Source organism: Actinia tenebrosa, unplaced genomic scaffold (assembly GCF_029948245.1).
Source record: "Actinia tenebrosa isolate PJP-AT-01 unplaced genomic scaffold, QUT_ActTen_1.0 PGA_scaffold1__47_contigs__length_23844297, whole genome shotgun sequence".
Taxonomy (NCBI): domain Eukaryota; kingdom Metazoa; phylum Cnidaria; class Anthozoa; order Actiniaria; family Actiniidae; genus Actinia; species Actinia tenebrosa.
Genome location: NW_028292578.1, coordinates 3,415,108 through 3,433,429, shown reverse-complemented (window position 1 = coordinate 3,433,429; position 18,322 = coordinate 3,415,108). Strand labels below are relative to the sequence as shown.

Below are 18,322 nucleotides of genomic sequence, written 5' to 3'. Positions count from 1 at the left end.
TTGACCGGAAGTCTAAGTAGCCAGGCCTTGTTTTGAAGCTTGTATCCGCTGTACCTTATTACTGTGGTTTCACATTGTTGCTATGGAAATCAAGATGGCGGTTTGTTGTGAATATAAGTGGATAAACTAGGATTTCTTGGATTTTTCTTTATTTATAACTCTAAATATGCCCTCTGTCAGCAAAGTAAGTCTCATATCAGGCTATCTATCATATTATTTTACTTTTACTTCTATTTTTTCCTATTTTTAAGGCTTTAGAATTAAAACATTTGCGTCGTAAATGTAGACAGTTTGTTAGTTGGCCTTTGACACCATCTTCTCGAGTGTCTCGTGCTTTATGAGAAATTTTAAATATTTTTACAATTTACACTGTATATTGATTCCAGGAGAGACGATTTAAACCCAGAGTATTGTGTTGGTAAGTGCTGGATGTCTATAGTTTTGAAGTAATAGCTTTTCTTCGCCATTGAGAGAATGGGCCCCCTATAGACATTTTCCTATGGAAATCGTATTACCATCATTATCATCATTATTATCAACCTCCCTCGTTGTGTTTATAGGGTTGACCTAACATTAGAAAATGTGGATGAAATTCTTAAAAGTAAATCTGCTGATGAAACTCAAAGGTAATATAACTGGATGCCTTGGATCCTTTTTCTGAATTCTCTTGCTTTTCGCTTAATTCAATTAATCTCCCTGTTATTTTTATCTTAATTTACAATTTGATTCTTCAGCATCCTTGCAGACATCTTCAAAATAAAGGATCACAAAGAAGAACTCAGATCTGGGATATTAATAGATCTTTATTATTATTCCATTCAATATCCTTTTGCAACAGAAATGTTCACTCATCATACACTGTAGATAATAAGTAGCTATTGTCATTTATTTTCAAGCATTGTTCAAAAAATACTCATAAATAATGACAGTTTTTAGTTTGAAAGCTAAAAAATCCTATCAACTTTGCAAACTATTGCAAAGATGTGTTGTAGTAAATAATTTTATCACCGTAGGTACTAAAGATAGTAGACTGACATTTCGATGAAGACCTAACATCCGAAACGTCAGTCTACTACCGCTACTATGTATCTTTTGTACCTATGGTGATAAAATTATCTACTACGAAACATTTGGTTAAACTAAAAGACACTGACGCAGTCCAAGCTAGTTCTAAAACTAGTCGTCATCTACTGCAAAGATGGATATCTCAACATATTGTACTCATGTGTGATGCTGAGCCAAGTCAAGGAATCAAACCCAAGACACTATAGGTGATTGGCACTATGCAATCATTTTTCTTGTTGTAAATAGAGTATCATTCTTAACGTTTTTCATATTTGCGAAAGACAATAACTTCACGAAGGAACAGATCTCAGCATTTTTTTCTATTATCAAGTGTATTCATGAAATGGCTATTGGTATGTATTTGGATAATACCAAGATTATAATTATCATGCTCCAATAGGTATTTATCAACCTTCTTGCACAAATGCAAGTCGGGTCGCACAAAGGCATAACAGGGTGGCACTAGGGGGGTCAGCATCACATTTCACATGCTTCAATTTTTCTAAAATTCATGTGTCATGAAGGAAGCACATTAACGAATCATGAATCATCAAAGGTTTGACCTTGCATTTTTGTGTTGTTGTAACTAGCCACTTAAAGGAGTTGGGTCATATTCCATCATATGTGCAAATCCCCAATCGTTGACAGTCTTATGTAGGGATAATTTAATGGAAATCAGTGTCCGACACCCCAGATATTAATGGTACTTTGAAGAAAAAATATGAATCCACTACTGTGTTGCTTTCAGATACACCATTTGGCAATGTCAAGCCTGTCTTTGAATACACTAAAGATCTTATACTCTGTCATAGCATTAAGGTACTGTACAGATTGTCAAATCAGCTCAAAAAAATCTAAAATATTCAATGTTTAGCTTGGGGCATAAAGTTTTCCCATTTCAGAGCAAATGCCATTCTTTTGGGAATAATCATCTTTGTTTAAGCAAGGGAGCACGTTAAAATTTTGATTGTGTTGGTTTATCTTGGATTTTATCGTACGTAATCTAAGATATGACAGGCGTTCCTTGTAGTGCTTGTTTATGTCCGCGCGCTACACTTTATGGCAGGCGTTCCTTGCTTTAGTCAGGCTAGCGAATTTACTCTGAAAACCGATGAATTTCTTCCTTCCTTACACGATCGTAGGCCATTCGGATCGGCCGAAACCAAAACACTACGAGGAACGCCTGTCACATGATGGATTGCGCGCGCTAGATAGATCAACCAAGAACAATACCTTTCCTTACACAAACCAAAATTTTAATGTGCTCCCTTGGTTTAAGTAGTATCTAATATCTTTAGGGAATGATACATGCATACAAGCTAAAAGAGTCCATTGAACATTTCTTTTCTCAGAGGCCACCCTTCAGCATTGCCTTGTTCTCCACAGATCAAGTAAAAAACATCACAACTTACATTGTCAATACGTAAGTTAATTTATGGAGCTTTTACATTAAAGCCACTTTTTGTAATTGCACATTAATCAAGTTTCTTTGTTTATACCTTGATATGTTTTCAAGCGAGCACTTTATGAACAGGCTGTATTCTATTTTGCTTGATCCAGGTACTTTCGACATTACAAGCTCTATAAGTATGCTTTTACACCTAAGGTTAGTACCTGAAGGATTAAAATGTTTTAACTAATTAGTTGAATTCCTTCATCTAGTAGGTGGTCTTCCAGAAACTGACAGTTTGGCCTTTACCCCTCCCCCACTCAAAACACCTGTGCTTGCCCCTCCAACTCTGGTACTCTCGCTATGCCAATGAGACGTGTACACATGCCAAAATACATGTTTTATATTTAAGGTTTTCTTCCATGTCCACAGCTTTGAGGGAGGCGACTCCCACTTCCCCCTCACTGTTGCCACTGTTTAGGAGGGTCCCCGTCATCAATGCCATCATGGCAAGAGCTAATAAAAATATTTGTTGTAATGCTTTTCAGGTTCGGCTTGATCTTGCAATAGATTATATTGGACTACCAGCCACTCCACCTCCATCCGAAGGTACTAAGCAAATGCTCTTGAGTTTAAACCCTTTTTATATGCCAGTAGTGTTTAATTTTGCATACTTTCACTCACACCTGCCACTATTACATGTGCATAATATGCAATATTTCTATGCATACTACTCTCATTACTCACATGCTATTCTTTTATGAAGTGTGAAAAATCTGAGAATCTGAAAAGTACCTCGTGATAAAGGAGAAAACGACAGATCACACAAAGTCAATTTATTTGTGTCATCTACAGTAATTCGGAACCAGTGACCCAACCAATAGGACTCACACTGGTGACAGGTGATCTCTTTATCACCATGCCACCCTTGCCTTCAGATTTTAAGACTGCACGTTACTGCTGTTACAAAATTTAACCGCTTTTAAATTAATGATATTTTTGTACATTATTATTAAACCATTTTCCTTTGTGCTAGTTGGTGAAGAGGATGAAAAGATGACAGAGGAAAAGAAAGAGGAGGAGGGAGAAGAAGCAGAGGTGGCTGCAGAACCAGAAATTGAAGGTTTGGACATAACTGAATAATGATTGCATAATGTTAGCTGGTCTGAGCAATGCCTAGAAAATAAACACCCATTCAGCCTGGGTACTGTTGTTCCTTTCCAGCCATTATTTCTGCCCTTGAATATTATTTCTTTCAAATAGTTCTTTGTTGGTTGTTGTTACATTCATAATTATTTGTCTTATCAACCATAAATTTAATACACATAATCTGAGCTTTCGGCCTACTCGGCCATCCTCAGGGAAATGAAAAACGTTACAATTGACAAAGAAAAAAGCAATCAAACCATGGCATAAGTGCGTGTGCATTAATTTAAACAAATTCGTGCTCTCTTAGAAAATAGAAATTAAAAAATTATTTCTTTGTTTATTACTGGATAAAACTTGAGAAGATATATTATAAATAGATTGGATTTATGCAATTCAAGGGGATGACACAAGGTCTGAAATGGTCATTATGCCTAGGCTGAATCAGGTCTATCAAATTTGAGGATTTGGATGGTAACTGACATTCATTAATGGGTAAAACAATATTTATCTATCGCCTTCATCACATCATAATTTGTTTCTTTTATCACAGAAACCCCTGCTGTCAAAGAATTAAAAACCATGATCTCTACAGTTCTTCAGGAACAAGTTGAACAGGTAATAAAATGATTTTTTTCTTCTATTTCTTCTGTCTTTTATTCCTTTTTTTCCATTTCCCTTTACCCATACTCTTCCGCAGTGGTATAATGCTTTCAAAGGAAGACCACAGAAACACGTTGTCGGTCACTCTATTGTACTGGTTGTGGTCAATCTATCGTAATGGTCTTTCAACAGCTAATTAAGAAAATACCTTGAAAAATACATGGCCAAGTGAAAACGATTTATTTTCCATCCTTCCACTTTTTTCATTTTACTTTACCATTTTTCGTCCGAACACAGGGACATAAGTTCGGGGGAGAGAAAAAAAACGTCTTTCTTCATTTTTTATAAGATGGTGTGCTGGAGAATGCAAGGAAAGCGAACGGGGAAAATCGAGCAAAAATATAGTGAATAAAACTTGTTTTTGCGCTCCTTTTGTTTTCTTCAATTTTTCTATTATTTTGGGGGCCAATTAATAGACGGCTTGCACTAACAGGTCACGTGACCCCATCCCCCTTAACGAGCAAATGTGTCAAAATGAACTCCAGAAATGAATACAGCACCTCAAATTTAGTAAAAGGGCGAAGTTTCAGGTCGAAATGGAAGAAAAAGCATTAATGCCATCCAGCACATTTTCCCATACAAATCCTTACTAGTATAAAACATTCAATTTTATATCTAATGCCATTTCTTCTGTTTCGCTTATTATGAGCTGAAACTCCGCCTCCCTACTAATGCCGAGATACTCTTTTCATTTCTGTTTTTTTATTTTGACAAAACTGCTCGTTTTAAGAGAGGTATAGTGTTACGTGACCTGTTAGTTCCAGTCGTCTATTTATCTCCTTATAGGTACTTTTGGAAAGATCAAAAACCGGAGAAACTGTTCATGCGATGCCACTCTTGTTTCTACTCAGTTTAATTCTTAGACTTTTCCCTTTCTATATTTCAGCTAAAAAATAGCGTAGACCTCCAAATCAAAGCAAAAGACGAAGAAATCAGTAAGAAGACTGGTATTTCCTTGGCGGATAGTGGAACAGCACCAAAAAGTCCGAAAGGAAAGGGGAAAAGAGGGAAATAAAAAATAATGTAAAAATAATGTAAAAAGAACATCTTGTTAACCGATTATAAATAGCTTTAGTGTATGCAATAAAACGTAGTTTCACATCCATCGCATCTATAATGATATCTAAATTCTGGTCGGCTTTTACTGTTGTATAAAAGTGTGTGTTAATCACGGTACAGGTGTCAAGGCGAAAGCCCAGAGAAGCTGTTATAGAGGATTTCCCACAGTGCGAGTTGAGCCTGAGCGAGTTCAGATCCCAGGGAAGGACTACGATTTTATTTGACATCGAAACTTAATTAAGAATTATTACTGATTCTATTTCGGGAGTGAGATGTATTGAACTCTCGGACAGTACGATCACTGACAGTATTTGATTTCGTAACAGCTACTTCGTCATTAACGATATTTCTGTTTTATTTCGGTAAATTATTGAAAGTTTGCACTTTGTGCTTCAGCAGTCTAGCAGTAGTTAGTTCACACGTAGTGAACTAAAAAGAAAACATCTAAAGATTTTCCTCCGTTTGTTGTGATTGGATGGCGCCTAAAAATTCGATTGTTTCTACAGAGAGCTGTGATTGGATAAAAAAAGTCAAAAAAACCTTGAAGTGTTCATGGTTCGAGTGTCCGTCATATGTAAAAAGAATCCCTCTTTTTTTATTTTTATACAATTATTATTTCAGTTTCACTACGTCACTTTGTCTCTGTCTGTCTGTCACAAATTGAAAAATTTGTATTTTCTTGTTTGTTTGTTGTTGTTGTTGTTGTTTTGTTTTGTTTTGTGGGGGGGGGGGGGGGAGGGAGTTATTTAATTAAACCGATACCATAATTTGGAAGTCGTAATTGTAAGGCCCCATATATATGACATCCCAAACTAAAACAACACTTCTTATTAATTCCCATTAATATTTTCCCATACCATTTCTCGTACATTTACAAACTGGACTCGCCTGACTGACATTTTAGAACAATCATTGTTGGACAATAACGATTGGCTAATTGTCACTTGGTTTACCCTGGACTGTTCTAAGATCGTACGTATACAAGGACGCTGATTGGTGGATTTGACTTGGACTGTCTGCTGTCAAAATGACTGTTGTGTTTTCTCAGAGAAGATAACCGTCGAGCTTCTTAGGCTCTTCAAGTGTTCCAGAGTGACTCTACTACTTTATTGAAATAACTACGGCTCTTTGTACTGGCGCAAAGGTGAAGAATCATCATCATATCGCTCCGTTGTAAGTTAATTACTTGGTATTTCTTGCCGTTAGACTTGAGATCAGTTGTCTCCGAGGACGTTGTCACGATCGAATATAGCTTCTGTCTGTGACATTGCGTACTATCTATGACCTTAAAAAAAGGCTTAAGAGTTTAACTATGTTACCAATTATCTCCTTGATGAGAAACTAAACATTCCATAGTCTGTTAGTAGCTAGAAATCGTAGTTTTTTTTTTTTTTTTTGGAGTTGGAGAATTTATAAATCTCTTGATAGAAGGATAGAGTAACGCATTCATTACTTTTCAAATATTCTTCACATTTGAAGAAAATGAATGACACACAGAAATCTCCTCAAATTTATACATAATAAAAGAACATAATTTATACAACTAGATAAAGAACGGTCTCTTAGCTTAACTAGGGTGAAAACTCACTGAATTTAGGTTGTATTTCTAAAATTATATTTGAATTATCCATGTGACAGCAAACGGTTTTTTTGCAGCATTTAATACTGCCGTCAATCAATTCTCATTTTAAGTGGTTAACTTATAGATTATATAGTTTTAAGCCCTTTTTACTCTCGTTTTTAATATTCAGAAAAATCATATATGGTTAACGATGACGAGCTTTACTGACGATGGTCTTTACTGGAACGAAAATAATCTGCATTTCAACGGTATGTAAAACTAACAGCAGTGGATGGTTGTATGATGCTAAAATCACTATATGAATCGATATGACATGCATCTTGTCCAGGATGTTTTTCTATTTTATCAAATTCTTAAAACAACCTCTCAGCTTATCAAAGTCAGAGCATGACTATTAAACTCACAGATGGAATGACAATTTTATAGCTTGATAGGTTTTGCGGAGGAAGGAGCAAATGGTTCTCTTCGTTCCATTATTTACAGTCCTCTGATTTGGCGGGAACTGTCGAACGCGCGCGCGCTCTGACAACTTACCCTACCCCTATCCCAAAGGTCAGTGACTGTCGCTTTTGGGGAAAAAAAGGGGGAAAACCAATTGGAAAAACAGAATGAATGAATGAACGAACGAAAAATGCAAAGACGGAAAGAAATAGTGGAAGGAGAGAGAGAGGGAGAAGGGAAGGAGGTGAAAGAAAGGAACAAAGAAAAGATGGAGCGAAAAAAAGGAAGAAAGAAAGAAAAATAAAATGGAAGAAAGGATGGAATATGAGAATATGGTTTGATTAAGCTCAATCATAGGTTTCTGAGGTTAAAGTTATAAGGTTCTAACTTTTTTCCATCGTTTCATAGAGCTTGGTCTGCCTTACACAGTCCCACCATGGGACCAAACCTTTCCCCAGAACTCCTTCAAGAAATATACCTGGCAAGATATCTGCCAGATGAATGGCCTTGAGCTCTTACAGCACTTTACTGTGAGGTTTAGTCCAGTTATCGGGCGCTCTAGATCAAGTCTGCGGCAAGTAACATACCGATGTAACCTGGTGTCAGCTTGCCGAAGAGAGTTATCAGGTCTTATTGGTGTGCAAAAAATGATCCGTCATATTAAAAGACATTTGGCTAAATTGGAAGAGCATCGAATGCTGAGTAAGTCTTGACTCGATTTGTTGGTTAGACTTGCCCCAAGTCGACCTCTCTTGTTTCCCCGGAGTTTTTTAATTCGAGCGAAGCGAGAATCTTGCGAGCGCAGCGAGCGACCGACGAAGTGCGCCCAGTAAACAAAAAACAACAACAACAAAAAAAAGCGGGCGGCGGACTAAGCGAAAGTCTATATGTTGGTTTATCGGTCTTTGGGCTCCAGGGCTGGACCTGACAAATCCTAAACAAAATTCAAACAACTCGGAAGAATTCTTTAGTTGATATCATTCTTTTATGTTTAATTACACAGATAACAACTGCAAACATTATATAGAGAATCTTACATTTTATGCTGTTGGTGACAAATTCCCTACAGGAGTTATGGGGGCGAATGACTGTCAGACAGATAGTACTGAAGGTAAGTTATCACAACAAAACGAAGTCCATAGCCCTCCAACTAGGTCATAGTGAAAATCCAAAGATCGAATTAAAATTTAGAAGGTTGTTTTTGCCAAGGTAAACCGGAAATCCATTGAGAAAGACCCTCGAAGCACAGGAGGGAACAGACAAACGACTTTACTCACATACGACACCGAGCACGGGATTCGAACCCAGATCGGATTGGTACGGGCGCGGCGCGGCGCCGACCCTGTGCTTCCCGCTTTCGATCTTCTTGACTCCGTTCTGACAAAAAAAACTAAGGCCACCATGGTTTCATTTCTTGGAATTGGCTCAAAACTAGCAATAGCAAAGCGTTAGAAAACTGCTAAACTTAGCTTACTTTAATACGCAAGCTTTATTTTCCAGAAATGCCCACTACAAAATACCTAAAACGTCACGAAGCTAAGAGAGGCATTAAATCAAAAAGTTGGGGCAACAAAAAACATAGACCTAGCCCCATGGAAGAGGTAATGGGAACTCAAAATGTTATCAAATCTGCAAAAAAAAAGCCACCCTTCAGTCAAACCAACTAAGTACGGCAAAATGGAAAATGACAGCTCAGTAGTGATATCGGGCGAGGAATCTGGAGCACAATAAAAGTGTTAAATGGAACAGCAAAAACATCAACAAGGATTTCTGAGTTGAAGATTGACAATGAAAAAATCCAAGATCCAAAACACATCGCGGATGCTATGAACCAGTTTTTTGTGAATGTCGCCTCAACTTTCTCCGATGAATTGCAGTGTAATGACAATAACTTCACTGATGATAAATTAAGATATTTCATATCATCGAGGCTTGGGGAAGAGGATGTCTTTGAAATACCGTCTATAACATGTGAGGAAGTTAAAGATCTTATTCAAAAACTCCCTATTATCAAAGCAACAGGCCCTGATGGAATCAGTACAAAGATCCTAAAACTGGTTGCCCCTGTGATAGCTGATCCTATTTCCACGCTTTTCAATAAATCGATAGCCAAAGGCACCTTTCCCAGTCAGTGGAAGATAGCCGAGGTTAGTCCAATCCACAAAGCTGGGCCACGTGAGGAATGCTGTAATTACCGTCCTATTTCCGTCTTATCTGTTATTTCAAAAATCTTTGAAAAGCATGTTGCCAAGTCACTGAACTCATTCCTTCAAGAATTTAACCTTCTTTACAAATATCAATCAGGATTTAGAGCTAAACATTCAACTGCCACTGCGCTTATTCATCTTACCGATCAGATCCTTTTTGATATGGACAGTGACAAAGTCACCGGCTTGTTATTCATCGATTTTAAAAAGGCTTTTGATTCCATTAATCATGGTATTCTTCTTAGAAAACTGCAAATGTACCAATTTGAGGATTTGGCATTTCAGTGGTTTACCTCATATTTATCTGGCCGACAACAATATGTTAAAGTGAACTCTACAACATCCTCTCTTCTAGAGATACAGCATGGTGTCCCACAAGGTTCCATTTTGGGACCAATTTTGTTCCTGATCTTTATCAATGACATGCCACTTTACATTCCAAACTCGAAAGTAACAATCTACGCAGACGATGCTACTTTATCATTAAGTTCAAAGGTAAATAGCCCTGTGTTATCTAGCAAGGTGAATGAGGACTTGAGTTCTATCAGTCAGTGGTCTAGGATAAATAAGTTATTTGTCAATGATTGCAAGACAAAGGCCATGCTTGTCGCTGGTAAACGCCTACGGAAACGCATGAACAGTGAACAATCCCAATTCAACTTAACAATCAATGGATCAAATATAGAACAAGTTGAAAAGCATAAACTTCTTGGTGTGGTCTTAGACGATGACTTAACTTACGAAGCACATGTCGAGGAGCTATCATCTAAGGTATCTAAGCGTATTGGTGTTCTGCGAAGGATTAGTCCGTATCTGAAGCGTTCACAAAGGGAAATCTACTACAGTACTATTATAAAACCAACTCTAAGTTACGCTTCTCCTGTCTGGTCATCATGCTCTTCAGATAGTCTTAATAGATTATTCCGTCTTCAAAAGAGGGCTGCAAGGATTATCACAGAAGCAGATATGAACTCTAGATCGATAGACTTGTTCAATTCTCTCGATTGGATACCATTTTATCAAGAAACTGACTTATTACTACCGGAGCACTTATGTATAAGAGAATTGATGGACAGACCCCTGAATATATGAATGAAAACCTTCTTACGAACGCTGATATACATAATAGAAATACTCGTTTTAAGAAATATAGTTTTAGGTGCCCCCTCTTTCATCGACAGACCGAGGGTGGTAGAACTTTTACTGTTAGAGCCATTAAATTATGGAACAGTATGAACAATGACATTAAGCAATCACAATCAATTAAGGGCCTCAAAAAGGGTTTGTACGTTAAGTACTTAGGATATCAGAAAGAAAGTTTAACATTTTATTAGCTTATTAGATCATTTGTATGAAAGTCATGTTCATTTTAGTAACGATGTAAGGCGTTTGTTCTGAGTCATGGGGGCTCCGTGCCAGCTTCACCCCAGGTCTTCCAGGTTGCGGCCTGAGGACTTGGAGTGGAGCTGTGCTGCGGTGCTCTTGGCTTGGAGGAAACGTCTTACGTTATTATTATTTTTTTATTAGAGATTCCTTAATTTTATTTATTTTTTATTCACGTTTAGTTTGTTGTTAAATTTTGTTGATTCATTTCCATTTTTTTTTTTTTTCTCGATTATGTATTTTTCAGTATTTCTTAGTTTTTTATTGTTTTAATTTTCAGAGGGCCACTGGGTTTTCAGTACGATGTGTTTTATTGTAACTGTTGTGTGTCCCCTCTTTAAATAAAGTTTTATTATTATTATTATTATTATTATTATTATTATTATTATTATTATTATTATTATTATTATTATTATTATTATTATTATTATTATAAAGCGTAAAGCAAGATGGCGTCTCTGCAAGTATTCAAGATATCAACTACCCGCAAACCAGTGACTCTCGTAGCTCGCCCGCTGCTGGGACTGCCATCCATTCAAGCTCTTTTTCTACTTCTTCGCTGAAAAAGTCCACAAATTGTCTATCGTCATCGTCGTTTGAATGCCAGACACGGCATACAAGTCGAATTAATCATTCGAAGCTTTATGAAAAGGAACATGGGATAGCAGAGGGTACATTGACATCAAAACACCCTGATACAAGTGCGACTTCAGGCTCATCGACAGGACTAATAACAATGTGGAGTGACGTATCGAAAGCATCTCTAAATCGAATCTCTGACTTGTGTAAAAAATTAAAAGACGAAGAAGTACAACTAACAGTTATTAACAAACAAAAAGATACGCCGCTACAGTTGAATGAAAATTATGAAAAGAATTTTCCACCTTGTATGGCTGACGTTGAAATGTCTTCCTCTGAGTTGACTCTCCAAATTGGCGCCAATGGTTCAATACAGGAAAACAAAAAACACTTTCCAAGCAAACCAGATAGCTTGGGTGGCAGGAGTAAGTGTAATTTATCAAATGAAAATCTCACTAAAATTGCGACCAAATTAGTCGAGGGTTCACCACAGGATACAAATGAACACAGGTTACGTGAACTTAACTTCGAATGCAGGGAAGGTAATTGTCATCCAGGAACGTTTATTTCGGACACGGCTATGGATGCTGAGATCCCATTCACCGCCGAGTCCTATTCAGGTAAGTTCCTATACTTTATCAATAATCTTTTTTCATAAAAACGTTTCCCATGACTGGGGTTAGGAATCTAATCATTTGCGTTTGGCAAATGTGCCAATGCCTGTGTACCATACTGCCATCTAATTATTTGCCAACGAAGTTGTAATCTCAGTAAAAAACATAGAGGACATAGTTTTGAGTTTGTTAACGAAGTGCTCTAAACAGGTTTTCACAGAAACAGCTAGGTTTTCACAGAAAAAAAAGGTAATGTCATCGTCGGTATGTAATCGATATAAGAAACGCAAGTTTCTTAGCTAGTTTCAAATATAGTTATCGTAAATTTATAGCGTCTAGTTTATATGATAATCCTTTTGCATTAGACACCTAGTATCAGATTTACCCCTATTTATTCTATTTTCCTGTTTCGTTATTTTAAGTTTTATTTTAAGTTACATTCTATATCGCTTTTTTTTTTCATGAAATATGTAAGAGTTAGTTACCGAGAACGGAGGTAATAAGCCATATACATCCCGAGGGATGTATATGGCTTATTGCCGACGTTCGAGGTAACTAACTATTTTAGTTATCAATTAAGAAGGTTTTCTATAATATTCTGATGTTAGACTTTTAAGATAATGAAAATAAAAAGAATTTTAAAAAATATTCGTGGTTCAGTTGGAAGTTTAGAATGTATACAAAAGGGGTAAACATTTTCCGCTTTGTTTTTATATTTCCCTTGTTGTCTATAGAGCATGAACAATGTGAGTTGATTATAAAGGGATTTACTAATGCCCTCTAGTCCCTACAGAGGTAATGTGGCACATAGTTTTAATGTTCTGGAAATCTATGATGCTAATTAAACAAAAGTGCAGATGATAATAGAAAACCATAGATTTTAGGGTTTCGTAATCACATGTGGCTGTATGGCAATGGAGTTGGAACGAACCGGGCATAGAGATGAAAGAAGCCTTCAAAAATACCAAAGGCCAAGTGTAAGTGTCAAGACAGCGACTTCCAAGTGCTTTGACAGTGGAGGTAAGCCTTTCAATGAATGTACCACATCTACGGCAAAAAGACCTAACGAAGATCTCGATAATGGCGGCCAGGAAAACAAGAAGAAATGTAGTGAAAAGGATGAGCAAAACCCAGTTTGTAAGAATTATTATTTTAAAAACTGTGATGTAAACTTTAACACATAAACTATGAGCACTAGCAACGATTTTGATAATGTAATGTTTAGAAAACATATCTCTATAGTTTTTTTTTAATGTAAACATTAATTAGATTAGTTCTGTAGAATAGTATTATTCCCCAGATAGTTTACTCGTCAGGCAGCAGGGAAGAGCGGGGCTGATATGAATTAATCTGATTGGCTCATTATAAATTCAAGGTCAATATATAGTTATAAACCGGGTTTATAACTATATATTGACCTTCGATTCATAATGAGCCAATCAGATTAATTCATATCAGCCCCGCTCTTCCCTGCTGCATTTCAATTCCCTCCCCGGGCTTTAAGTTTGTCCATTGTTTATGAGGGTTGTAATAAAAATAAAGCCTTATGAATAACAAAGAAAACCGTGTCAATTGATAACTAAATTTTATTATTTATATTAATTATCTAATTTAGCTTGTATACTTTGTAATTAGTTTTTATAATTGAGAAGGCCAATTGAAAATTATGTACGATAAATTGTATACCTTCGTTAAATAAAGTTATTATTATTATTATTATTATTATTATTACTATTATTATTATTGTTAAAATCCGTAAGGCTATAAAACTAACACTGAGAATTCAAGACGGTAATGCGCAAAGCCTCGAAGGATTCTGAGGGCTATGATTCGTGTAAAAATTGGACGTTCTTGAAATGCCATTTTCCCCGCATTTCCAATTTCCAAGCGTCTTTTCAGGTTTTTCTCTTTTCTATTTCAGTTTTGAAATCACAAGTTTTTTAATAGATAAGAGTAGTATTTCACTAAGACTGGTTGAGAAAGTAGTTTTCATGAGGATTTCACGTAACGATGACATAAGGTTTTTACTATGGGAAACGTAAAAGAAAACATGACTTGACGTTTCGGCTATGCTGAAAACAACCTTCTTCGCAATAAATGAAAGGTTAAACGTAACAACAGTTTTTTTTTACACAAATAAAATATTTGATTTGTTTGTTTGGATGCCCAGCATGCATCGGGGTCATGATCTCATATCCCGGATGTAACAATACACCGTCGCCATCTTTGTTTAGTTGCGACTTTGTGTATCAGTTTTGATTCGTCTTGTTTTTCTCTAAATGGATCCGAAATCACAGATACCTCAAACTAAAGCCCGTAAGATAACAGTTGAATAATATCACAAATTTTTAAAACTTCATTTCAAATACTTCATTTTATAGATAGGTAGTACCTTGAAGCATGCTGTATCTTTATTGTTCCTTTGACAGAAGTCTCGTCGTCTTCTTCCATCTCGCCAAACCAAAATCTTCAAGTATCGCAAAGTAAATACGGGGAATTATTAGCAGTTATAGAAGAAATAGGAAAAGATATTCGACCAACTTATGCAGGAAGCAAAAATGCATCCGAAAGACTAAAGAAAGGTAAAAGTAAGCTTATTTGAGCGTATTATTAGCCTAGAGGTACATGTAGCCAGCCCCATGTAGCTAGCTACATTGTTAGACTAGCTAAGGTTAAGGTTATTGAGTGATTTTTTCAAATATGTTAACTTCTATTTTAACTTATTGGGCTGCCTGTGTTCATTATTCATGATAAAGGGGGAAAAGAAAGATGGAAGAAGAATCTCAAAACTTTTATTTTCTTTTTCAAGGCCTTACTTGCAAAACTAAAAATTTAGCACCTTACTCTCCCTTACCATCACATTCCCCCCCGCCCCCACCCCCACCCCCACTTCTATCACCACCACCACACATAGAAATGTCTGATCTTGCGGGCATGTTTGGCCTCTACTTAGCTCTCTCAGTGGGTCAACCATACATCTCTTGTGTGCTATTTCATTAAATCTAGTACTGGTCTTCCTGTTTTTCAATTATACTTATTTTGCTATCAATGCTTTCAGAATCCCTAACAATTCTTTTTTGTTTCCTCATTTCCACAGGAATTATGCATGCTAGAGCTCTTGTTAGGGAATGTCTGATTGAGACAGAGAGGTGTGCAAGGCAATGAGAATCTACTATACCAAACTAGCATAAGCATTCCAATATAAGAGCATTCCCTACCTTGAATGAATGAATACTTTTATTTGAATCATATTTTGAAGGAGCATATCATTATCATTAAAGCAAGTCCTGTATGGATAACATTAACTCATGGTAGGAAGATGCAGTGTAGTGACTGTTAGATCGCAATGTCCTTGGAAGCATTTTGACTGAATATTGTTCATTCTATGCCTCAGCAGCATCCATACTGAAAACTTTCCAAAGTCGTATGTAATGTAACATGAATATTGTATTTTTGATGTATCTCAGACACTAAACAAAAGTTAATAGCAAAACTTTCCTATCTCAAAAAGAATCTCTAGAATGGAGCTATAACTGATGATATGACCACAAAATCCAAAAGATTTATTTATTTAAAGACCTCAAATATATGTATCTACAGTAGAAACTAAAAAAATAATTTATTAATATGTGGGAATAAATTTATTGATCATTTGCAGTTTTGTTTTCTTAGAGTACATGTGGAGTGATTTTTTCTCAGACTGCGATTTCTCATAGTTAATATATAGTAGTCAAATAAACAAAAGAAAACGATGGAAATAAGATCTCATAGCCCCTACTACTCTACTAACTATTTCACAGTATGAGGAAAATCAGTCTCTCTGTGAAACATTACTTTGTAATAATATTAGCACTAATTCGTGTAAAATAACACTGATAAAACTATAGAGTACAAACCCAGAAAAAGTGTGCAACCTAAATATTGCTGAATTATGATAATTCTAATGTTTGATTAATAGTGCTAAATAACAGTGCAAAGCATTGCATGCTTATAGTTAGTACTCTAGACATTGCATTATTTTGTAGTATTTAAAGCAAAAGAAACTTAAAACTGCATCTCAAATTAGATTGATGAAACATTACTCTAATGCACACTAGAGTCTCTGATTCCATTGTTTTCTTTTGTTTTGTATCATTTATCTTTAGACATCGACTAATAGATTTTGTTCCACAGGTTTTCAAAGTGCCGGCCCTCACTCTTGGAACTAGTTAGATGTTCTAAAATGCAGCAGCTATTGCCTCTTGCATAATTGCAACTTTCTCATTTTTTTGGTCTTTCAAAATCACTTTGTTAGATTTTTTTGGCAAAAATTTTTAAATTTCCTTAATAAAATCAAACATGAAAGTTATAGGCCAAAAATTTAGCGCAAGAAATTTATAGTAGTGCGCTTAATTGATGTGGCCGTTGATATAACCACTTCTATATAATGTGGGCTACCTGTGGCTTTCTGAGTGGCGCGCAAGTCGCAAGTGACGCAAGACGCGCACGTGCGTAATTACTTTTTTTCAAAAATTAAAGTTCAGTTGACAGTTTGTTTAATAGTCAAAAAAAAAAAAAAACAAAGAGTAGGAAAGACAGGTGAGAAACACAAATGCACATGCAAAATGAGAATTAATATTTACCGACATATTGTTGCATTTCTAACTTTGAATCGAGGCTAATGTGGAAACAAGAAAATTGCGGAAAATTTCATACATCGAGAAAAGTCGATATCTGTAAGAATACCGCGCAAAGAAAATTATGATTTATTTTAATGGATGTTAGTTCACATTCTAATTCTACGTTCATTTATGATGCTTTTGAGATTTTTTTTTTGATCGTACGTGTTCTTGATTTCATTGTCTTTTTGAGCTACTTTATTTAAATTTTATCGCATTTACAAGAAAGATAAATGCGGAGTCTCTATATACTTCACTTGCGCAAACTAAGAGCCAGTCGTTTTTTTTTTCTTCACGCAAGTTTTATTTCTTTTAACAGAAATGTTACCAATGGTATTTAACAATTTAAGCCAAGACCAGAAGACGTACATAATCCTCTTCTTGACTCATGTGGTAGTTGCTCTGTACGTTCTCATCTATGTCTTTGGAACTGACATATTATGTTGGTAAGAGAAAAATGAGAGGGGCAAGCCGTACAAACGATCAGACGCACAGACAGTCAGTCATACAAACGGACAGTCATTTGTACAGTCACAAAGTATAGACAAATAGAATAAAGTCACTATACCCTTGAAATAGATGTTAGACTAATACACTTTAGTAGACCCTAATTCCATTGTTTTCTTTTGTGTCTGTTTGACTATTACTAGTTGACTGACATTTTTTATTTCACGGGTTAGATGCCTTCACTCTATAACATATGTTGTATTTCTATAAATATGATCTTATTTTAAAATTTGAAATTTGTCCTGTCCTTTTTGCTATACTGCTGATTAAAAAATAAGCCCTGATGTATTTAGGCATTGCATGATTGATACGCAGACCGCCAGACTGTAGGTGGGATTGTGCCATTAGTTTCATTCACTAGAGTGGTTTTGGTATGACTGGAAAACATTCGGTACTAACTTACAGCATGTACGCGATACGACATACCGTAACATTGAATTGGTTTTCCAAATTGTTTTCATACGGATCATCCAATCACAACACACTTTTATACTCCGACGAAGGACTAGCGTCCGAAACGTCAGTATACGTTTTTTCATCTTTTCACGGTGTATAATTTACCTTTTTATCATTACTACTGATTTCATTAGAAACATCGAAGCAGCTCACACTAGTTTTTAGCTAGTTATCTCTCCCAATCACAACACGGGCATTTACGGCTACGGTAAGAAGCACGGCTACGAATTTGGAATATTGTTTCCCTCTCATACGAAAACCGCTATTGTCCCCCTGGATTACATATACACTGATGCGCGGCCTATAAGAAGTTTCAGTCGACCAAGAGAGTAGTTTCGTTTTCTTTTCACATAATCCTTTCTCATAAAATCCTTTCTCATAAAATCCTTTCTCATAAAATCCTTTCTCATAAAATCCTTTCTCATAAAATCCTTTCTCATAAAATCCTTTCTTATCTTTTTGCATCCCAGGATCCGGAACTATTCGCAAGATAAGAGCCAGGCAAACCAGAAACAAAGCAGTGAAATTCGTACGATAAACAATGTTACTGAAATTCACTTAACTGAGCAGTC

At 36.0% G+C, this 18,322-nt stretch overlaps 3 protein-coding genes across 3 annotated transcripts; all 3 read left to right on the top strand.

Annotated features, from left to right (window-relative positions):
- The first annotated feature begins 82 nt into the window (after positions 1–82).
- LOC116306606 (cilia- and flagella-associated protein 119) lies at positions 83–5,365 on the top strand. The gene is made up of 12 exons (XM_089032197.1): positions 83–184; positions 387–418; positions 561–626; positions 735–823; positions 1,338–1,418; positions 1,814–1,884; positions 2,418–2,488; positions 2,626–2,671; positions 3,004–3,064; positions 3,492–3,578; positions 4,155–4,219; positions 5,151–5,365. Exons 1-12 carry the CDS (start codon positions 167–169, stop codon positions 5,277–5,279), a joined length of 816 nt encoding a protein of 271 aa, XP_088888323.1. The 5' UTR covers positions 83–166; the 3' UTR covers positions 5,280–5,365.
- A 1,021-nt stretch (positions 5,366–6,386) lies between these two features.
- LOC148909709 (uncharacterized) lies at positions 6,387–11,300 on the top strand. The gene is made up of 5 exons (XM_089032155.1): positions 6,387–6,496; positions 7,075–7,153; positions 7,755–8,048; positions 8,350–8,457; positions 8,847–11,300. The coding sequence occupies exons 2-5, from the start codon at positions 7,096–7,098 to the stop codon at positions 9,011–9,013; spliced, it is 627 nt and encodes a 208-aa protein (XP_088888281.1). The 5' UTR covers positions 6,387–6,496; positions 7,075–7,095; the 3' UTR covers positions 9,014–11,300.
- Positions 11,301–14,326: 3,026 nt separating this feature from the next.
- Positions 14,327–15,782, top strand: LOC116294713 (cyclin-dependent kinase 2-associated protein 1). Its single transcript, XM_031702358.2, has 3 exons — positions 14,327–14,445; positions 14,559–14,711; positions 15,227–15,782. Exons 1-3 carry the CDS (start codon positions 14,409–14,411, stop codon positions 15,292–15,294), a joined length of 258 nt encoding a protein of 85 aa, XP_031558218.1. The 5' UTR covers positions 14,327–14,408; the 3' UTR covers positions 15,295–15,782.
- Positions 15,783–18,322: the final 2,540 nt, after the last annotated feature.